We start from the raw sequence: 23,103 nt of genomic DNA on the forward strand, positions 1-23,103 counted from the left end.
ATGGCAAAGAGCCTAAAGCGCACACACACACTGGCTGACTGTTAGCAGCCTATTATGGAAGAAAGCTATAAAAGATATCGGCATGTGAATTCCCATGATCCCTCAGTTCTTCAGCGGGAAACAAACATTTTGCTCTAATTATTTGCATTTCATTTTCTAAAACAAAATGACACAAATGAATCATCAGACTGACATCTGTGAGAAACGATGATGCCCCTCTACTGAAGAGGCGTTTAGTCTTGGTGTCTTTTGTTCTAACATCTACCTACATTTTCCACTTGTCATATATATGCAAATTTAATTTTTCTGACCTGAACTGAGAAACATGATAAATGAGACGACTGATGGGACAGATGAATGACTGTGAGAACCCACGGGGGAAAAAACCTGCTCTGGGATTTGAACCGACAGCCGTTTTCGACACACGATCGCGTGAGTCTGAACGGAGATGTGACTTACCTGTCCTCGGCCAGAGAGCTGCGACCAGGGTCAGAGACGCCGTCACCTGGAGAGAAGTCCTGCAACACACGCACAGACAAAGTTTAGTCTTTTAGGAAGAGAGCTCCACTGCTGCTGTTTATCCTCATGCTGTATCAGTTTGAGCTAATCTTTTTTCATCGTGACCAGGCGGAAACCTCCGGTTCGGGAACATGAAGCCAATGTGGAAGTGCCTTAAACTTGCATTCTCTCTAATTGCCAGCAGGGGGCGAGTCCTCCCGTTGCAAAAAGAAGTCTGATCGTATAGAAGTCTATGAGAAAATGACTCTACTTCTCTCTTGATTTATTACCTCAGTAAACATTGTAAACATGAGTTTATGGTCTCAATATCTAGTTTCATGTCTTCTTCAATACAGCATGATGTTCATTTAGTAAACTATGGTCCATTTAGAGTCAAACAGACCATAAAGCAGAGTATGCTTTAGGCCGTGTCTAACTTCTGATTGACAAGTCGCTACAGCTACCAGAGACATATATGTCATTCCTCCGCACTCCAAATATGATCATTTCCATTCACTGGTTGCAAAAAAACAAGATGGCGACGGTCAAAATGCCGAACTTGAGGCTTCAAAAACAGCAGATCACAAATCAATGGGTGACGTCCTGATGACTACGTCCTCTTCTTATATACAGTCTATGATTGTCACACAATCCTACAAGTTCAGTCTGCTTTTTTAAGCATTTTACACAACTATATTTGTCTCAATGAGATGAAGATGAATTTGACTTTTTATCACGTCAATTTGAATACTTCAACAACTTTAACGCACATTGATATTGATATAACAATGTGAAAGTTATCATGAAAGTAATTTAGTGCACCTGAGACACACAAATCAACAATATCATCTGTCCTTATTTACTCCCCTGTAAGCTATAATAATATAGGTATCATGGTAATGCTTTATTAATGGGAGGGATCATTTCTAAATAATGACAACAAATATGCTTTGGAGTTACGGGCTGGAACTACTAGTTGGCCGGGCGTGGTAACTTCCTGGAGTCTATGCTAGAAAGTCAGCTCAATTGGCTTCAACCAAAACGCATGTAGAGTGGTATCAAGAATGTCAAAGTTGTATAAAGTTGTGAGCAGTTGACTTCCAGGGGAATTTCCTTTGCGGAATTGCTTGAATCTTACCAACAGGTAAAGCTAAGAGACATCCATGTAAACATGGGATATTCTTTGGAGAATTTTGTCATTATTTGAAAGTAACAGTAGAGATACAGACAGGAAATCCAGTGAGAAGTAGGGGGATGACATGGACTGAAGGTCCCTGGCTGGAGTCGAACAGGGGATGTTGCAGTCATATGGGATGAGTCTTAAGCAACAGGGAATCAGATGCCCCAATATTCATTTATTGTTGGAAACTTTACTATCTATAATTTGTAGAATTGCACAGTAACAAGTACCAGTTTACATTGTTATTAACGTTATCTCCGTGGGGAGATCATGTGTTCAGCCGATTGTGTGTTTGTGTGTGTGTGCATGTATCTGTCTGTCCGCAGCTAATCTCGCGTACTACTAGAACGATCAGCCTATGTTTTGTGCTCATTGATGACTGTATGCTCATGGACCTCTCGTGGTTGCAGCAGATCTAGACCGCGGCATCATCACAAGTCTGTCCAGAGACCTTATGACAAGTCTGCTGCTTCACCACTGAAGTGAGTTAGAGCTGTTTCAGCTCTCCACCACAAACTTGAACATGTCTGTGTAATCAAATATAGTTCAACATTTCCTATTAAAAAGGAGCTCAACTTCACACTGCCCCTCTCCATCACAGAATACACACAGTATTACATCAACCAAGTGTGCTAAAATACAGCAAAAGAGCTTTTTTTTATTTAACGCAGTTCAAATTCTCTTCCAGCTGCTCAACTTAAAAATATCAGTGCTGTGAAAGCAGGACTGTAGGACCCTGTGGTGAAATCTACTGTTTAAAGTAAAAGGACAGACTGTCTGTTTGTCTGACTGAAGTGTAATGATGTTTATGTGACACCGCCTGCTCTGATCACTGACGAAGATAAAAGGCAAATTCATCCTTTACCGCACTCCTTTAAGGACTGTGTAGATGTATGTATGTGTGTGTTATCTTTGCTATCGTGCGCATCGGACGGCGCCCAGCAGCCGTCCCCGGCTCCCTGGCTCCTCACAGGAAACTTTGAGGACTCTGGGTATTTCCTGTGTGACTCAGGGCCAAATGTCCCTCAACGGCAAAATGCCATCAAACTAAATGGTAATCAGAGAGAACCGTGAATGTCTGTTTAAAATGTTATGTCTAATATAATTTCTTATATTGGCGTTATGAGAAGTAAAGAGGATTTTTTTTTTGTCTTTGATTGTCTATCTTTTAAAATAATATACATAAATACACATATATACAATATATATATCCTGCAGGTTAAAGTCACCATCTTGGGTTATTACATGTTTTTACCCAGGTTCTAGGTTACTGTCTGCACAAACTACCAGGTACCACCTAAAACAGGATCTATCACCAACCACTCACATTAACCAACTCATTTCAAATTCTGATCATTTAATTTCTTGATTATATAATCTATTTTGTTCCTCCTCACTTGAAACAACAACAATAACACTAAATAAAGCAAACTGTGTCATAAAATCCAAAGTAAATTCAGTCATTTTGGGCTACAACAATATCAACTAAAATGTGAGCTCCTTGCAGGAGTGCAGTGTTACCTGTCTCAGTCTCTCTACTGTGGGGGAGGAGCGGGAGCGGTGGTGTTGAGGAGTCATTTGTCTCTCCTCGGATCTCTCCAGGAGATCCTCAGTGGAAGCCGACATCCGAGCTGACCCGGCCCTCTGCAGAGCCCCGTTGAGCTGCATGGACAGTTCCAGGTTGAGTTGAGGCCCCGAGGCCAGCTGTGGGGGGTCCAGGCCCAGGTCTCTGCTGGAGGACTGACTCTCTCTGCTGAGCCCTGCTTCACGGTTGATATCCTGGAGGATCTGGGCCTTGGGCTCAGGAGATGGATCACTGGAAGTAGAAACAAAGAAGGAGTTATTGAATTGTAATAATGTAATAATTCAACTTCATATTCAAATATAAATGTAAGGTATTAAAATTCATCTTGAGGGGAGCGTGAATTTCTGTGCCAAATTTCATGACAATCCATCGAATAGTCACTAAATGTTGAGTTTTGTCACTGGATAACTGCAAACTTTAAACTGCTGGTGACCAAAGTCACCATTAGGTTTCATCCTCTGGGGACAATGAATGCTTGTACAAATTTGAATGGAAAACCGTATATATATTTATATATATATATATATATATATATTGGTCTGGACAAAAGTGCTGGAGCGACCGACTGACCGACCAAAATTGCCATCCCTAAAGCCACACAAAAATCTGTGTTAGATGCAGCTGTAGTCTGGTTTTGGTTACCCAGGAGGCTGGTGAGCCGGAGCCCTTGGAATGGTCACCGTGCCCGGGTAGAAGAGGTTGGACTGGAGGCTCCGCTGGTCAGCTCCAGGAGGGATGGTGGAGCAGAGACGCCTCTCGCCGAAGGAGAAGATTCGATCTGCACCGGAGTCCTGGAGGGAGAGCAGGCTGGAGCTGGAGGATAGGCTGAGTGTGTCTGAGTGACAGGAGGAGACTGGAGAGAAGAGAAGGAAAGAGAGGAGGAAGGAGAGGAGGGGAAAGAGAGAGAGAGAGACGAAGGGGATAAACAGAAAAAGGAAGAGAGAAGAAAAAGGGAAGGACGTGATTAATCTATTTGTTTCACTTTGTTTATCACTTAAATATTCTATTTACCTATATACCCATTTATCCATCATCCACCCATCAAATGGTCACCCCTCATCCCTTTTCTTCCCTTCTTCCACCCACCTGTATAGTTGCTGTCTTCAGGCTGTAGATATGCACTACGGGGCCTCAGTCCACTCCTCTGCCCTCCCTTGTCTCTTTTCACGCTTCTCTTCCTCTCCATGTATTCAGCCAGAGCATCGTGCTGAAGCTGACGCAAGTCGGGCCTTGACGTAGCGCTTTGCAGAGCCCCGCCCCCGAAACGACTTGCCACAAGCTCAAACATCTTCCGCCGGTCTGCCACGCTGGTCTCTGATAGACAGGGAGATCAGGGTCAAAGCCCTTGGTCAGCCACACACAGAATCTAGATGTTTGTGATGTGCCATAACAGATACACAACGGTCACAATATTGTCATTCCACAACGTGGAAGAGGAAAAAGCTTCCAGTCAAATATATTAAAAAAGCATTGGTTCTCCTTAAGGCTGGGATGTCTTTGCAACAGTTCCAATACCGTTGCCAGAAGTAAACCCCAGATTCTGTACCAATACCAAAACAATAGTTTTTCTACGATACAATTTTTTTGTTTAAAATATAAGCTTCTCAAATGCATCAATGTTTAATGTTGTCAACATAAAGCAGTCATACAAGAACTTTTCATAAATCAAACACTGGCAAACGTTTTGATTTGAATCCGAAAGTATTAGATCAAAGTATGGGGAGACTAAAGAAATATTTCTTAGAATGTGATGCTAGCTTTGCTACTTAACATTTTTTAATACTTCAGCCTTATTCTCCCAAAACTTAGCTGTAGTGAGCATAAAGCTACCGCTACAGCTAGCCTCCTGCTGATATCAACTCTGGAGCAAAGTCAGCCTTTCAAAGTAATTTCTGTAAACAAATTAAATGATTCACTGTCATCCAGTAATTACTTCTTAACCAGCAAAGTTTGCTCCGCCTGTATTTTGCTAAATTCATTCTATAAGGCATATTCTGCTCAACATTAGCAGCAAGCTAGCTGGAGCTAGCTGGAGTCCTTTTCGTGCTAAAAACCTGTCAAACTCGTTAAGATGTTTTTTTGGGACTAGCTGCCCCTTTTCACTTTCATTTAGATAAACTTAATTGAAATGGGGTAATGCCATTAAACTAAGATGTGAAAAAAGACAACAGCTAGCTAAGTGGCTAACAGAACAACAGATGTATCTCTATGCCTGTCTACACATTTATCCCACATAATTAATGAGCTGGGTTTTAGGTTAGTTAGCCATTTTCCACAAAATAATTCAGTTATTATTACATGTCAAGACTAATTCGATTGTTTTATTTAGTTGTGTCTTCGAAATGTGCCATACGACCCAAGTACTTTTGATTAGTGCTTCATTGTGACATTTGCAATATTGACTTGCAAGGTGAGGTGTCTCGGGCTACAGGTGTTTTTAGAACTGCATTGTCTAAAGTGTATTTACCTCCTCCACGCCTGAAGAGGGCAGCAGTCTCTGCATCTGTAACTCCGACCTCGTTCATGTTCTCTGGCTCTGAGTATGATCGCTTCTTCTGGTCACCTGTCAGACGCTTGCGGCCACAGATCCGCATCAGAGCAGCAGGTCCAACTGGTGGGACAGTAGGGAGGGCTGGTGGGCTCGGGCCTCGAGTCTCCGGGCTGACCACGTGACGCTCCTTCGGGGTGTGAAGGGAAGTGACCGGTGGCAGCGACTGTGGCGTGATAACAATGCCCTGTGGTTTGGGCATGGTTTTTGGGCCTTTTTTCTCCAAGGACTGGTGCTTGGCCGTGACAGGTGGAGTATGGGGGCTGCTGGAGGAGGAGAAGGGAGAAGGAGCTGCAGGAGGCGAAGAGCTGATTGAGGAGCTGACATCTCTCCTTCTGAAGGAGGTGGACCGCAGGACCTTGGACTGGGCGTCTTTCAAAGAGTCCCTGTAAGATCTGGTAAGAGACAAGTTTCCATTGTCAAGGTGGCTCAGAGAAACTCAAGACACTGAGGCCATGTCCACATTATTATGTTTCCATTTTAAAAAGCATATCTTTTTCTATGTTTACACTGAGCATTCACACTAGGCCGGAGTTTTAGAGCACCGAAAACGGATACGTTTACAAATGCTCCCGAAGACGGATAAGTTTGAAAACTCCAGGTTTACCACTTAGTGTGGACGGCATAACCACATAAGCTTTAAAACGATGACGTAGACACCCGCATTCGCTACTTGATTGGGTCTTAGCAGTCACGTCCTTTCCTGATTCGTCATGCCCCTATCACGTGACCCATTTCCAAAGGAAAAAAAAAACAGCTGTGAATAACGATCGACTACCAGTGGTTAATTCAACATTCTTATTAATGCTTATTTTGTTCTGCACAACTATTGTGAAGTCTACACAGAAATTGTAAACAAACAAAAGCATAAATGCTCTCCAGTATGACAGGGACTTCAGCCACCAGCAGAGCTACGAGTGTGACAGACAACAACGAAACCGAGGAAACGAGTGAGAGACGTGTTCACCAAATTTATTGACCCATAATCTAGTAAACTTTGATTTGAAAGTGTTCAATTTTAAGCTAATTTGATGTGTGTGTGAGAGAAAGATCTGCAGCGCTGTAACTAAGTTTGAAAAATAAAACTTCTGAAACTTTCCACTAAATTTGTCTTAATAGAAGATTATAGAGGAAGATCTTAAGTATCAAGCACTACCTTCCATTATTAAAGACTACGATAATACTCTGTCGTATTTTCTGTAACGAAGCAACCAATCTACTTCCTGTTTATACCGGCACCCGCATGCCCAGTGTACGTGAATAATCATGTGAGATTCGTTTTCAGGCTTGCTAGTATAGACGGAAATCATTTCGTAAACAATGCTGAAATGCCCGTGTGGATGGAGATCGTTTTTGTTTTAAAACCCTGGTTTTAAACGGAAACGTATTAGCGTGGATGTAGCCTAACCTGTTGAAAGACTCTGATCTGTTGGAGGACTCTGACCTGTTGAAGGACGCTGATCTGTCGAAGGACTCTGACCTGTTGAAAGACTCTGACTTGTTGGAGGAATCTGACCTGTTAGAAGACTCTGACCTGCTAAATAACTTCTACCTGCTGAAGAACTGTGACCTCGTACTTTGACCTGTGGAAGGAATGTGACCTGGAGGACTCTGACTTGTTTGAAGACTATGACCTGTGAAAGGGCCCTGAGCTAGGGGAGTCTGGGCTGTTTAAACACTCCGACCTGTGGAAGTACTCTGGCCTGCTGAAGAACTCTGACCTGCTTAAGAACTGTGACTTGTTGGACCTGGAGGACTCTGACCGGTTTGAAGACTCTGACCTGTGGAGGGACTCTAACCTGTTGGAGGACTCTGACCTGTTGGAGGACTCTGACATGCTGAAGTACTCTGACCTGGAGTAATCGGACCTGTTTGGAGACCTATGCAAGGATTCCGACCTGTTGGTGGACTGTGAACTGCAGAACTCGGACCTATTTGATGACTCGGACCGGTTAAAAGAATCTGAACTGTTGATGACTCTGACCTGTGGAAGCGCCCTGACCTGTTGGAGGACACTGACCTGTTTGAGGACGCTGACTTGCAGAAGGACTCTGATCTATGGGAAGACTGACCTGTTGAGGGACGTGTCCTGCATGGAGCCCAACATCTCTTGGATGTCCTGTATCTGGGGAAAGTCTTTCCTGCTTTCACCCTCCCTGGATTCGTCCAGATTGAAAGTGCTACGGCTCCTCTGGAGAGCAGAACTGGGATCTGCTGGGGTCCTAAACACCACACAGAAATTTAACTGCCTTTTGACAAGGAGTTTAGTCCATTTAACGTGACCCAATCTGACTATAGCTAATCTGAAAGGACTTCAGACACAAAATGTTGCAAAACACAAGATAAATATTTAATGCATGTTTTTGCTGCTGTAAAACAATTTGGAACACAAAAAAGGTGGATACAAATAAAATGTGGCCATATAGGCTGGAATTGTGATAAATACAGTTTGTATCATACCAACATTTCTGGAGAAATTAAAGTTTTATCAATTACCCACAACCCTTCTACCTGTATTTCATGTGTTCCCGGCTGCCTCCTCTGTAGCTCATGGTCCTGTGGGCTTTGGTCCTGCTATTGCTTCTCTCCAGCATGTTTCTGAGGTCATCTGCTCCACAGGGGGAGCTGCGGCCTTTCTCAGTCATCTGATTCAAAATCAGAAAAAATAAAGCAGTGAAGTGGGATCACAGCCAACAAGGCTCAAGACTTTCAAATTTAGGAGGCAAATTTGGGATGAGGCAAATCTTGTGTAGTGAGTCAAAAAATCCATACAAACTCATTTTCCTTTTGAGTGGTGCTTATTACGCACAATACAAATTACTGACAGTTTATTATTTGCTTCTCAGTTGAATCATCAAAAAAACATGGTGACCCCAAACAAAGTTTGGTTTCAGTTACCCTCACTTTGTCTGGTGCCTTGATAGTGGTGTGACTGCGCTGCTTTCCGGTGCGCTCCCGACGCTCGAAACAACTGACCTTCTCCAGGACAGAGAGGGTGCGGACAGGTCCCTGGCTGCCATCGCCAAAGCTGCTGTTGCCATGGCTACTGGTAGAGATGACACTGTTGGGGCTGGCGCATCGCTGAACCTCAGCAAGGGCGATCTCCAGACGGGTCAGTGGGTGTTCTCTGTCTTTGTCCCGCTCTCTGTGGTCCCAGTGCTGGTACTGCAGAGCTGCTGAGTCACTGAGGTGACGGGGATGAGGCTGGGAGGCGGAGGAATACAGAGCCTGAGGCTGAGGGTGAACGGGTAACTGGGTAGGAGGTACTTGTCCCTGGGGGAGCCTGGAGGATGCCATTGGTTCTGAATGAATGCTGGTCTGGTCCATTGATCTGAATGGAGGGGGAGAAAATGGAGGACATTTAGTAAGTAAAGGAGGGAAAATCATCAATGCCATCAACAGACTTCTCCTGATACATACAATACATCCAACCATTGTATGAACTAACCAATCATTCACTGTCAGGAAGCTGCTATTACATATGGAAATTTATTTTCTGCCCAAATAGAGTTTGTGTTGTTGTGGATGTGTCTGTTTGCTGGGCCCAGCAGCGTGATGCTAATGTCAAACTAACCTCCTCTACAGTTGTTTCAAATTAATTGGCTATCATCTAATAGCGAAAGGTTGACCAGTCTCAGCATTTTCTGGTGAAAGGCGTTGGGTTCGGCACTGTGTTTGTCTCGAGCAGCAGCAGATGGGGCTTCTGGAATTCTACGGGAGTGTCTCTTGTTTTCTGCAAAGCTAGTGTCATAAAATAACCGAGTCTATGTTGTCTTGGACACGGGCCAGTAGCATTACGTAAAGGCAAAAAAAAAAAAAATGTGCTTGATTGGCTGTCACAATTGTTGTTTTCTGCACAAAAAATGCAAATCTGGATATTTTTGTGGAGTTGCTAAATGCATCCTAACGGAGGTTCACAAAGTGCAAGGACAGAATCAGAAATATCAAACCGCCGTGAATTCATAATCAGAAATGATTTCAACATGTCACACAACAGTCATCCCTGTGTACCTGCTCCTGTCTCCCCTGGACTGGACAGGTGTGCAGGGCTCCCTCCGCTCTTGTGAGGATGGAGGCCTGATTTCAGCAGTCGATTGGATGTGGGCAATATGGAAATCCTGGTTCTGTTCCTGTAACACTTGGCTGTGGGTTCTCTGGCTTGTCTGAACATGAGACCCTTGGAAGCTCTGACTGTGAGGTCCCTCGTGGTTTGGAGGCCTTTGGGCCCCTGTCTGGTCCTCCGATTCCTCTCCAGCAGTTTTCATGTGGTGTGTGTCGAGTTCAGAGTTACACTTTTCCTGTTGAGGCCTGATAAAAGCAAAAGACTGAGTTAGCACTAAGGGCCAATATCAACTATTTTTTACAGCTCCGTGACAAGTTAATGCTAGAACCAGAGACTTTGAACTTTGAACTTTGAACTTTGTATGATTATCAGCTGTCATGTTGTAGGACACAGACTGAGACGCCCCACAACATCTAGACACCTCAAAGTTGTTAATTTAGCCATATTTTGTCAAAAATATAACTTTTAAGAACATACTTTAACTAACTTCAGCTCCGATTATTTTTTAAAGCCACTGGTCGAGAGTGATGACACTGCAAATGCAGCTGTTGGTTGAAATATCAGCATAAAAGTCACCTGTCTGCCTCGTGTGCTTGAGGCCTGAGCTGTGTCGAGGCAGATGCTGAAGAAGAGGAATCGGGGTATAGTGAAGAAGGAATGTTGTTTTGGTATCCGTTTTCTGTAGCTGACATCCTTCCATCTCTCCGCCTCTCTGTCGCCCCTTCCTCTCTCCCTCCGTCGCCCTGCAGCAGCTGCTGCTGCTGTCGGCCGCTCTCCTTGGCCAGGGCTGGGTAGACTACCGAGGAGTCCGGCCCATGGCTGGCGCTGGGCATCTGTGCGTAGTGGGGCTCAAGCTGGGGGACGGGGTACACGCCCGTGGGCAGAATGAGCCGGCCAGACTGAGGGATGGGGCCGGCAAGTCTGGAGGAGGGCCCAGTAGGGGAAGGGGGCTGGGGAAAGCCTCCACCCTGGCGGGGCTTTGTGGTGGGGCTGCTCTCTGGACTCTTCTCTATCACTGTGTGGAGCTGGCCCTCGGTGCCGTACGAGCCTTTAGCTGAAAGCACAGTCATGATGCAATGATGGCAGTGCTTGTAAGTAATGCAGAGGATGATGATAGCATATGTAATATTATAGACATATTGCCTGTTGTATATTGAGGCATTGTTTTCTATAAATGTACTGGTCCTCTATCGGTAAACTTTGGGCTCTTTAGGAACCTACAGTTACAACTTTAATTGGTAGAGCAGAATAAAATGGTATATTTGGATCCTTAAAATGTAAATTTAATGTACCTGCACTTGAGGCCACAGGGCCACTGGAGTGATGCCAGGAACCTTTCTGCAGAGACCTGAGAAAAAAGAACATTAGATTAAATAACTTGTGATTAGTGTAAATTTCATTTTGCACAAATACATCATATTTTACAAGAACAATTCAAACTTCATTGTTTTAATCCAAACAGTTTTGAATCTCATGGTATCTTACTATACCGTACGGTTTCATATCATATTGTGTTGTATTGTCGTGGATGATTTTGTAATATAGCACATTGTATTGTATCATTTAGAATTGAATCGTATTTATTTTCATCACAGCATTTAGTAGCACATTGTATCTATCATATCATTTCATAGCACAGTGCACTGTAGCATAGCATCTTATTGTTGCGTAACGTATCGTATCGTAGAGTATATTGTATTGCATCAAGGCATATTGTGCCATATCGTATCATATCATCTTGTATTGTTACTGTATTGTAACATAACATAAAACATTCCTTCGTAGCGTAGTATATTGTGTTGTGTTATATTTTATCATAGCATACTGTACCGCAGGGATTCCCAGCGCGAGCTGCCTCCAGGGGGTGCGCGAAAGGAAAAATGTAATGGTGGTCTAATGGTGTAATAATTGATATTAAATATAATTTTAAAAACATTAAGTGGGATTTTTCACAAAAACATGAATTATAAAAATTCCCTTTGTAACATTTAAATTTAAAAACTTACAATTTAATAAATAAATGCACTTCTGCTCCTGCCGCCAGACTGTCTTTTACGTACACACACGTACACGTAGCCTAGCTTGTGCAGCTAACGTCAGCTAACAGCTAACTTCATTCATTCAGCAACGTTCATGCAAATATGCAAAATTGGCTGAAATCTGGGAAACTGCCAGGTGGGACATCTGAAGCTATCAGTCATAAAAGAGGAGAGGGACAGAGAGAGAGAGGGGAATTGGAGGCGAGAGAAACGGAGAGGTGCGTTGGGGAGAGACCTGGAGAATAAATCGAGCAGGAGTCAGAGAAAGATGAGACGGAGGAGACCGAAAAGGAGGAAGGGATAGCACAGACAAATCGGGAGCACATAGGCCCATCGCGGAGTCAAGGTGAAAAAAGAGGAAACGAGAGTGAGCATCAGACTGGGAAAAAAAAGAGGAAATATGATGAAAAGTATCTGGGTCCGGGCTTCACTTGGATTGCCAATGCAGATTGCCCAAAGTCACAGTGCGTGGTGTGCAGTGAGGTTCTGGCTAACAGCTGTCTGAAGCCCTCTTATTTACTGTCGCCACCTGAACACCAAGCATGCCAGTGCAAGTCAAAAGCCCCTTACATTTTTTATATCGAAATCGGAGGAGTTACAAAACAGCCAAAAACAACTGCAGTCTCATTCATGGTCTACAAAACACGCACTGCGGGCTTCATATCTGGTCAGTTACAGAATAGCAAGAAAGGGGCTACCGCACACAATCGCCGAAGACGTGTGCTCGCCAGCTGCCAAAGAGATGGTGGAATGTATGATTGGAGAGAGTAACTTTGTTGTGATTCGATTCAGATTAATGTAACCGCTATGTATGGTTAATTGTAAATTAAATGTGATGCAATCTGCCTCTGAGCCTGTGCGTGTGTCCTCGCCATCCGTATTGCTCTTTAAAAGTGACGCCTTGTGTAACTGAAATGTATTGAAACTTTGTTGCAGTGTTTCAGGGCGTTTTCACACCCGTAGTTCGTTTGCTTTGTTCCGATTCAGGGATTAGTATGATACAATGTTGCAGTTGCCCCTTTGTTCGGTTTGTGTTCACACTGCAACATTTAACAGCAGACTAAATCTTGTAAACAAACGCTACCGCGAGCAAACTGTTCTCTCATTGGTCCGATTGTTATGCGGCTATAAATAGGCTCTGTTGATTTTTTTTTTTTTAAGGTGTGGGGGATTGGAGGTGCGTGAACCCGGTTGGGATGCAGAAGGGGGTGCATGGCCTAAAAAGTTTGGGAACCGCTGCTATACCGCATTGTATGATATTGTATTGCATTGCAGTGTGGTCCATCCTCTGCTCCACCATGTATTTTGTATTTTATAACATATAACAGAGGTTGTTATTATTAGTCTTTTACATACAATATGTTTCTATCACTCTCCTTGCTAGAACTTGACCAACTGGTCACTTTAACAAAGATATAAGAACCGCTAATTCTTAGATTTTAAGAATAACACCTGCCATACACCTCATTCATAAACAAGAGAACAAAATAATAAGTAATGAGGTGTTCGATTTTTCTGCTAAGTTAAGTAGTTCATACTGAGAACCCCATTTTCATGTTGGCTTGTCTTCAAGTTTAAAATAAGGTGAAACACACTTTGGAACACAAGCTCGACTGAAAGCAGACTTTGTGCTCTTGATGGTAACAAATCGTCATCACTATTCTCATTGTCCAATCAGGGTCTATTCTTGGATGAGAATCAAGATTCACCCTGATTTGACAGACCCTACTCACCGTAGTGAGCGGGCATGCTCCAGACTGGACCAGGAGTTGGGTCTCTCGTGGTTCCTGATGGCTGCGTAGCTGTCGCTGCGCCTCGGTGGAGCCGGCACCCCCTTCAGGCTCTCGTAGGAGCTGCGGCTGGTTGATGGGCCCCACATTGGACCCACACTGTGTCTGTTTGTGCCGCTGCTGCTGCTGCCGCTACTGCTGCTGCTGCCACTGCAGCTGCCACGGTAACAGACCCCACCCACTGAACCTGGAGCCAATAGTACAAAAGAAAAACAATGACGTCATCACATTATAGTTACATTACCCGAAAGCCATTCCTAAAGCAGAACCGTCACCTTGCAGATCGCGGTTTAGCCCTGGCCTCGCCCCTCCTCCACCTCTGGAATCGCTGTTGCGTAGCGAAGCAGTGGAGGCGGAGCTCAGCTCGTGATCTTGAGATAGGCCCTGCTGGGCTTCGTAAACCGTCCGGACGTAACATACGTCAGCCTGCTGCATCTCACCACTTTCTCCTTCTCTCTGAGGGACGGTCTCCAGCGAGTAGGAGCGCTCCGAGCTAAAGGAGGGGTTGGAGGCAAGGTACTCTGGGATACTGGAGCTAGTGGAGAACGAGGAGTAGGCAGAGTCTCGTTTGCTGTGGAGGTGGTCGATGCTGTTGGAGGACCTGGAACATGACAAGAGATTTCTTATATCATGACATTGATACTTTTAAAGCTGTGAAGGACACACCCTGGTAAATGGCTAGTCAAACTAACTATGGTGCGTTCAAAAGGACAACACATATGTCGCATTTCCACTGCATGGTTCGTTGGCTCGACTCAACTGAAAAACACAGTTTTGTGGGCTGCAATTTTTAAAAATATGGGTCAACTGATTTAAAAAAATTGCGGTCTCAAAAAGTGCGGTCTCAGTTGACGGTAGCTTGGCTATTCAAAAATGGTGGGTTTGTGCAGTTCTCTTTAAACATGGATTCCCTTATCGCGCTAATGACGATTCTGTCTGACCAATCAGTGGTCTGCAGTGTTTTAACTCCACCTTCTAGTATTGTCTGAGCTCGCTTGGAACCTTGACCGACTGAGAAGTTGTGGATAGTGCCAATTACTATCCACAACTTTCACTAATGGAAAACCCCAAAAGAGCATGTTGAGTTGATTAGAGCCTTAAATGAGCATTTCTCACCTTAAATCATCATGCATGGTACTAAATAAAGCTCTTATGCTCCTCTCTAGTTTCTGGCGGGTTGGTGAAAATGCGGTAGAACAGTACATCTCGGACAGAGCTAGAACCGCCCCCTTACCATGAGGACTTGTCTTTTGAAACGGTGTGTGCGCTCAACAAATAGCTTCAACACTAACTGCTGCTAAAACCACAATGTATCCTTTTTACATTTCTATTTCTACAGAGATCAATAAGCAAGATACAACACCATAAATCAGACGTCTTTTGAGTTGTTTCTCTTATGATGAAGCTAGGCTAGCAGGTTTGTGCTAAGTTAGATGAGACACAACAGATGTTGCTGAGGTGTTTGTTTGTATGGACCTGGCAGAGGACAGCTGGTGGCAGGAGGAGTAGGCCGGGTGGGGTCCGCTGTGGGTGTGGTGGCCCAGTGGGTGGTGGTGCTGAGCTCCGGAGTGAAGCTGGGAGGACTGAGGGGGGTCCAGGCTCTCCATGCTGCCCCTAGAGCTGTACTGGTCCGGACTCTTCCTCAGGTAGCTGCCGCCCGAGTCAAACCCGCCGGACAGGTCGGTGGTAGAGGCACTGAGAGACAGAGACAGAGAAGGAAATCTTTATCAGGGAGACTCAGACATGCTTTGGCGATGGAAATGTGGCTAAATCACCACACAGACTTGAGATAACTTCGACACAGCGGCGCTTTGAGCTAAAAGCTAACATCAGCATGCTAACATGCTCAGAATGGCAATGCTAACATGCTGATGCTTAGCAGGTAATACTTATTAAATTAACCATATCAGTTTAGCGTGTTAGCATGCTAACATTTCATAATTAGCACCAAACACATAGACCGCAGCTGAGGCTGATGGGAATGTAGGTTTGCAGGTATTTTTTTGTCATTAATAACCACAGTAAGCGTAAGGGATACTTGCTCCTCCTCTCACAGTGAATCCAGACAATTAAGACATTTGAGACAATGGAAAAAGGCATTTTTGGAAAGTAGTTTTTGAAAAAGGGGAACATTTTGGAAAATTAAGAACATTTTGGGAGAGGGGACATTTTTGGAAAGTGAGGAACTTTTTTGAATAGGGGACCATTTTGGAATTTTTGACAGTTTTCTCATCAGTTTCATCGCTTTATTACAACATTTGTCTGCCTGTTTTATAACGTCTGACAGTGCACAAGCACGGACTGACAACACATTGAGTTGAGACTCTCATTTAATTCCTATACTATATCTGACATGCTGTATGTAAAGTGTGTTGTTAGATATTCATATCATAATCCATGCTGATGGCAATGAATGAAAAATGCTGGTCTGATAATCGTTGTGGTTTTTATTTTATTTCTCTTCTAAACATAAGTTTTATATATGATCAGACATAAGAAGAACTTAAAACTGGCTCGCTCACAGTGTTTTCTGGTTTATTAGGCTAGTTTTACTTTCTTTGGGCATAAATTGAGTGATCAATTTAATTCAGTGTTTTTAAAAAGTAGAACAAGATGTCCAGTAAATATCTTTAATGTGTTAATAGTCTATTCAAAGTTGAAGTGTTCCAGAAATTTTACAGGTCCAACCTCGTCAGATTGGCAGTTGTGACTTTTACATAAAATGACTCGGCTGTATTCAGACATGTGACCAACGTGTTAAATTGCCAGAACGGTTACGTAACCAGGTGCATGTCTGAAAGGGTTTTTTATCTGTTCTGGCTGTTGGTTGTAAAGTTGGGGCTTTGCTGCTGAATCTGCTGTTACCTCACTCTAGATAACTGACTGGAATGTTAAATGCGTGTGTGTGTGTGTGTGTGTGTGTGTGTGTGTGTGCGTGCAAGTATGTCTACGTCACAGTTTGACCCACCAACTCCTCCAACCGAACACAATGCAATTGCCGCTCTGGAAACGGGGACACTCTCTGTCTGTCTCTGTCTGCTTTTCTCTTTTTTTCTGTGTCAGTAACTTCTCGGAGTCTAACTTTTGTATCGCCGTCAGTCTCTTTTCTGTCAGCTGTGCTGTCCGTCCCCGGTGGATTTTTCGTCTCCTGTTTCTTAATTCCTGTTTAATTTAAAGGCAGAGCTGCAGAAATGTTGCGGCAAACTTTTTATTCTGATCCCAACTTTACTAGGGGAGGAGGGGAGGAGGGGGTTGCCATGGGAGACCCAGAGATGAGGGGGGAAGGGCATCAGGAATGCCCCTTTCTACAGGCATCGACGTCAATGCCCCGTCCACCCAACGCACACGCACGCACACACACACACACACACACACACACCACAGCCACGTCAGAGGCTTTTATTCGCCCTTCACTGCTGTTTAAAAGAAACAGTGATGTAACTTCCTCTGATGACATGAACCTGCTGATCAACAGCACCGCTTCGCAAAATACACAACAAGCACAACAATTGAACAGTTATGTGTTTATCAGGGACGACTCAATATATCACTGCAGACACTTTAACTGGGAACACACGTGATTGTGTGATATGTAAACTTGTATTATCATCATATCTGCAGACGAATCCAGCAGAAGCTCTGATTGGCCTAAAACTACTGATTCTGGAAGACGACATGGACAAAACTCTCCATAATGTCAACACACACACACACACACACACACACACACACACACACACACTCACACACACACACACATACACACACACCATAACCGAAACTAACAGCCCTAGAAAAATGAAGAAAAAAAAGTTTGCTCTCCCAAAATAATTCCTCACTTCCTAAAAATGCCCTAATTTTCCAAAAAGTTCCTCATTGTCTCAAATGTCTTAAATTTCAAAAATGTGCCCATATTCCAAAATGCCTTTAGTCTGAGGTCAGAGTTGGTACATTTTGACACTTCAGAATCAAAACACACCAAGCAGACAGTCAAAGGTCACATCACAGAACAGACAGATAGCACCTCACAGCTCCTCACGTTGATCCGTATCTGGACCTCCGTCAACTAATCAAATTCCTACCCTAGTGACACGAAGCATTGTTAGAGTGTTACGCAAACATTGTGAATGTCCAGTGAAGGTTTTAAATAAGCCGGTTTGTGTAACAGTAACCCTGATTGGCTGCGACACGGGCAAAGTCTTGTAGTCTACACTGTGTTTGTGTTGTGTTGTTATGTCATTATGTTAAACCACGACTGTCCATTAATTCCTCAGGAAAGAGATGTTGAAGCGGGACCCGTTTCACATCAGGAGTGAAGACTGGTTCCTGGTAGTCAGAGATCATATACGAGACGTTGTATGTCTCTCTGAAAACATGAACTTTGACCCTCTGAGTGACTGATAGCGGCACACAATAAACCCAAAATCCAATATTCAAAACGTCTTTGTCTTCAGACAAACACTAGTTCCCAGCATCCTGAGTAGCATAATAAAAGAGATGGTTGATTTTCTTATCTTGTGTTATTACCTTTGTGACCACAGTGCTATTGTCTCCTTATCTACAAGTACAAGTTTCCACTGAAGTGATAAGTGTACACACGGAAGAAGTCAGGCTATGAATAACTAGTTATTAATGTCCTTGGCTGGTAGATTGCTGACATTGTGAGCAGAAAATCTGCTAAAACTATCGCAATTCTTTCATATCTGTACACACAGGAAGTACAGCGCAAAGCCTTTGGAGCTACACAAGACATCGATATATGATGTAAAACATGTGCAGGTAACAAATACATACATACATATATATATATATATATATATATATATATATATATATATATATATAATCGCTACACTTCCTGTACTAAACTGTCTACCAGCTCAGTGTTGTTGGTACCCAGGTCTGCGGAGATTCACACTGCTGCACACAAATGTGTGTTTTCTGACACTTGGATTGGTGAAAAATTAGTGCACAATGTTCACATTTCTCCTGTAACAGTTTTCCAAGATCGCAAGATCAAAACTATATTTAGAAATAGGACAAGTTTGTTCACACTGGATCTTCCTGATAGATTTTTTTCTTTAAATTCACATTATTTCCCTCTGTTAGCAACATATTGGCTACATAGCTGCTGACCGGCTAAAAAACAAGTGATTCAAGGAAGCCACAAGTTTGGCATTTTGTGCCATCACTATCTGATTTGTTTTTGCAACCAGTGAACGGAAGTGACCATATTTGGACTGTGGAGGAGTGACGCCGTGGTAGAGACACCGTATACGGCTCTGATAGCGACCCTAAAGCATCCCCTGCTTTATGGTCTGTTTGACTCTAAATGGACCATCACTTACTAAATGAACATCATGCTGTATTGAAGAAGACTTGAAACTAGAGATTGAGACCATAAACTCATGTTTACAATGTTTACTGAGGGAATAAATCAAGAGAGAAGTAGAGTCATTCTCTCATAGACTTTGGCCATGAGAGAAAATGCAGTTTAAGTCACTTCTACATTGGCTTCACTTTTCGGAACCAGAGGTTACCGCCTGTCCTCGAGTCTGAATAGACTTTTGTGCCAAATTTGACAAAAAAAACCTCCAGGCTTTCCTGAGACATTGCGTTCACACTAATGGGGCGGACCAACAACCCGAAAATGCCTCCAGCCTCAGCCAGCGCCAAGGCATAAAAATGGTGGGTTAGCGCAAAACGAGGGGCCCGGGGAAATGATGGAGTTTTATCAGAGCTGTTTTTGATCACTGACCTGGCATGGTAGCTGTGGTGCCAGGCGCTGCTCATCGTGTCCATCCCTCCCTTATCCGACGTTTGTTGACCTTCACCGAGCTTCGTTGAATGCCAAGAGTGAGGACGGGACGCCGGCTCACTGCGTCTGCGGGGTTGAAATACACAGACGGAGTTAGCGTGTGTGCAGTGTTTGACTCGCGTTTTCAATGCGACAACGCATTCTGCTTCAAACTCAAGGGTATAACAACATGCATTATCTGTGGAGGAAGTCAAACTTGACACTTGATTGACCCTGACAGATTGATACCACTCTCATATCTGTACATATGTAGCTAAACCACCAGTTGGTTATCTTGGCTTAGCATAAAGACTTGAATCAGGGGGAACAGCTAGCTTGGCTCTGTCCAAAGGTTACAAAATGAACTTTCCAGTTCCAGCTGAGTCTAGGCAACCAGATTCCATTAAGGTACTGGTCCACCACGAAAAATGGTCGGGCACTTGTAATTTTTACACTTCAGTTTTCTTTGAAAATTATAGAAATAAAGTGTTATTTGGTGAGCTTTCGATGTGCTTGGCAACACTTTTTAAAGCACTGGGTACCCCTCTAGTGCCAGTACTCAATGTGCAAGGTAGTCCGATAGCCTTCAACACGTGGGTAATGTTGTGAAATTAAACAAAATCACTTCATTAGTTTAGTAAAAGATCATGGTTTGGGTTAAAATAAGTAGGTTTGTTATGTTCGCAAGGCAAGTATGTTACATAAGTTAACTTGCCAGTTACAACGAGAAGTTTTTGGTTTCACACAGGACACAAACAGCGGTCTCCTGGGTGAAAGTCCTATGTTCATTCATCCACCCCGTCGTCTTCCCTATGCAGACTTTATCTCTTGTTTTACTGCGTCACCATACTTCCTACTTAACTCCCGTCTTATTTAATATTTAACGAGTTGGGAGTGAGAGCGGGTCGTATGCGCACATGCTTATCAATTTTGAAAATGCTGCCAGATGTAGAACATTTTCTACAGTTAAATCTTAAACTTAAAGGTCAAACAATAAGGTCAATGTGATTGAGGATATTTAAAGCTGCAACAAGCTCATCAGCTGCTGACTCATCTTTCTGTGTGCTGATGAATTAAACACGGTATTAATGATGGATCAGGTTTCAGATCCTGTAGATGTCCACCCTGTCTGTCCTCAGAGTCAGCAGCGGTTTAACTTTCCAACTGACCATATTTTTCATACTTGAACCATAACAGCATAATGCATCCACGGGCACTTGTATAGACACTATTAAGATAATGTTTTATCAGAGATTATCTATAAAGGCAAAATCACATCTAACTTACTGCAAGAAACCTAATAAGTGCATCAACGTAATCCATCAACAAAGGATGAAGCATGTGTACTGTAGAACTCAGAAAACTCATTTGAGAGGGATGTACTTTCAATTTTGAACAACAGTCTCAACAACAGAACTGGAACTAGAAAACGGATCATTTCCACATTAAATATTATCCTGCTGTGTCCTCCCACGGTAACACATCACACACACACACACACACACACACACACACACACACACACACACACACACACAGCAGCATGGTCTCCACAGAGCTCTAACTCAACCTCTTCCTATCTCTGCCTCTCCCTTCTATTCCAATTGAGGGAAATGCTCAAATACTTTCAAGCTCCGCACTGTAGAAAAAAAGTAAATTCTCACCACTGTTCTCACTTAGAATTTGAACACACATGCTGTTTTCCTTCAGTAAATATTTCCAGTCACCTCCACTTTGCTGTTTTTTCCATTAATGTTATGCTGCCGTCAAAGAAACTCAACACTTCCTTTACTGGTTGGCTTTTAATTCCCCGGAGGTGTTGAGTTTCATGGACGATAACTGAACAGCAATGATGAAAAAATGAATGAAAAAAAGAAACAGCAATGTCAGAGTGTGTGTTTTGTTCTTTTTCAAACAATGAACTGCACTTCAAAAAAAAAAGAAAATGGTGATAACATTTCAGGGACTAAATGAGTGATGTGTTTTTGTTTGCAGTGATAATCTTTATGACATCACCGTCATCATTTTTGAATGTGTTATCTAACCAGTTGTGATAAGAGACGTCGGATAGCTTGGCGGTTGCAAACATCTTCCCCATCCTCGTTATATTTGACATGTTCAGCTGCTCCGTATTCATCCACACAGATAAACAGGAAACGATTGTATCTGAGTAAGTAGGAGACAGAGACATGAAAGCCCGCGTGTCTGTGAACCCCGGGAATCCTGGGTAATGATGGGACGTGACTGGAATTCCTCAGCGCGTTATCACTGCTGTTACACGTGTCCAGATAGCCTTCACCCTCGGCCATCAGCTCCCGGGGGACGGGCTCCAGGACAGAATGGTATGATTTGGTCTGAGCTTCAGTCTATTTCTGAAACATGGACCGCACTAATGCACATCCATGCAATCACACCACACCAAGGTTGTGTCAAAGTCTTCAATGTCACATCTGAGTCGTAAATGTCATGTCAAAGTTGTACATTCCACAAATTCCAAATATTTATTGTCTCTAGATCCTACAAAGGCGTTATGACAAAGAATCCTCACACTGCAGTTAAGGAAAAAAGGGGAAGAGAAGGGAACCTCTCAATATCAAATGAGGCCTGGTTAGATGTGTGTAAATTTCAATGGAAATGCACCAATTCTAATGTGTGGCGGGAATTTGTACGGAAGTGTATTATTCGTTTCTTTATTACACTGAAGCAGAAGGCGCGCTTTGCTGGAGGGGATGCTACATGTTGGAGACGGTGTGGGGCTCGGGAAGCAAATCACTGGCATATAATTTGGGAGTGTCCAGTGATGCAACCTTTCTGGGCAGAGTTCCATAAAACATTAAAAATCATACTTAACACTGACTTGCCCCTGCAATTTTCTACATTCTTCTTAGGAAAATTTGATTCTCAAGCAGGGCGTCCAGATGAATACCTGTTTGGCATTTTAATAACAGCTTGTAAAAAAGCACTGGTTGCTTCCTGAGCCCCCCATGATACAGGAGTGCATAGATATCGTAGGTGTGTATGAACAATACTTATATGGTCGACAATGTAGAACAACAACACTCCCGCAGCTGTCCACTTCACTTGCATTCAAAGATATTTATCAATAAATATCTATGAATGCAAGTCAAGACAACAGTTTGCGGGAGTTTTGTTGATCTATATTAAAAGAAATGTCTTAGGTCTATTTTAGGTCAATTTTTTTAGGGTTAAATTCACAAAAACATTGCGCCCCTTTTGCGCTTTTTTTTTCTATGCATATTAGCCTCATTGCAAAAACAGTCCAATTCACAAAGACCAGTGCTGAAAGCCACATGCAATTACAGTGTTATTATTATCGTCTTTAGAGAGTTTGTGGTATCTGAAGTGAATTTATAAAGCATGGCGACTCAAACTCTGTTATTTTACGATGCAGTGACAGGAAGCAATGACAGGCTTGTCATGAAAGACAAAGGATGAAAGATCCCCTACATGTTATTTTTGAACATGCAGGAGAATGATTTCTTTTTTTTTTTTAAATCAAAAAAAAAAAAAAAAAAAAAAAAAAAAAAAAAATATAAATATAATATAAATATAATAAAAATTAAAAAAAAATATAAATATTAT

General features: G+C 43.0%; 1 protein-coding gene across 4 annotated transcripts in view; it reads right to left on the reverse strand.

Moving 5' to 3' along the window:
• shroom3 (shroom family member 3) overlaps nucleotides 1-23,103 on the reverse strand; it is a 69,537-nt gene that overhangs the window by 10,726 nt on the left and 35,708 nt on the right. For 2 of the 4 annotated variants that reach the window (XM_031855437.1, XM_031855440.1), the window contains 15 exons: nucleotides 19,462-19,587; nucleotides 15,180-15,398; nucleotides 13,979-14,304; nucleotides 13,647-13,890; nucleotides 11,167-11,222; nucleotides 10,451-10,928; nucleotides 9,823-10,119; nucleotides 8,710-9,142; nucleotides 8,323-8,456; nucleotides 7,884-8,033; nucleotides 5,731-6,206; nucleotides 4,350-4,577; nucleotides 3,906-4,116; nucleotides 3,200-3,494; nucleotides 460-518 (listed from right to left, as the gene is read on the reverse strand). In XM_031855437.1, the coding sequence (XP_031711297.1) occupies nucleotides 460-518; nucleotides 3,200-3,494; nucleotides 3,906-4,116; nucleotides 4,350-4,577; nucleotides 5,731-6,206; nucleotides 7,884-8,033; nucleotides 8,323-8,456; nucleotides 8,710-9,142; nucleotides 9,823-10,119; nucleotides 10,451-10,928; nucleotides 11,167-11,222; nucleotides 13,647-13,890; nucleotides 13,979-14,304; nucleotides 15,180-15,398; nucleotides 19,462-19,587 (3,732 nt within the window). The remainder of the gene's footprint in view (nucleotides 1-459; nucleotides 519-3,199; nucleotides 3,495-3,905; nucleotides 4,117-4,349; nucleotides 4,578-5,730; nucleotides 6,207-7,883; nucleotides 8,034-8,322; nucleotides 8,457-8,709; nucleotides 9,143-9,822; nucleotides 10,120-10,450; nucleotides 10,929-11,166; nucleotides 11,223-13,646; nucleotides 13,891-13,978; nucleotides 14,305-15,179; nucleotides 15,399-19,461; nucleotides 19,588-23,103) is intronic. The other 2 variants (XM_031855439.1, XM_031855438.1) reach the window with 2 other exon arrangements.

This window comes from Anarrhichthys ocellatus, unplaced genomic scaffold, assembly GCF_004355925.1.
Source record: "Anarrhichthys ocellatus isolate YVR2014 unplaced genomic scaffold, GSC_Weel_1.0 scaffold16, whole genome shotgun sequence".
Classification (NCBI taxonomy): domain Eukaryota; kingdom Metazoa; phylum Chordata; class Actinopteri; order Perciformes; family Anarhichadidae; genus Anarrhichthys; species Anarrhichthys ocellatus.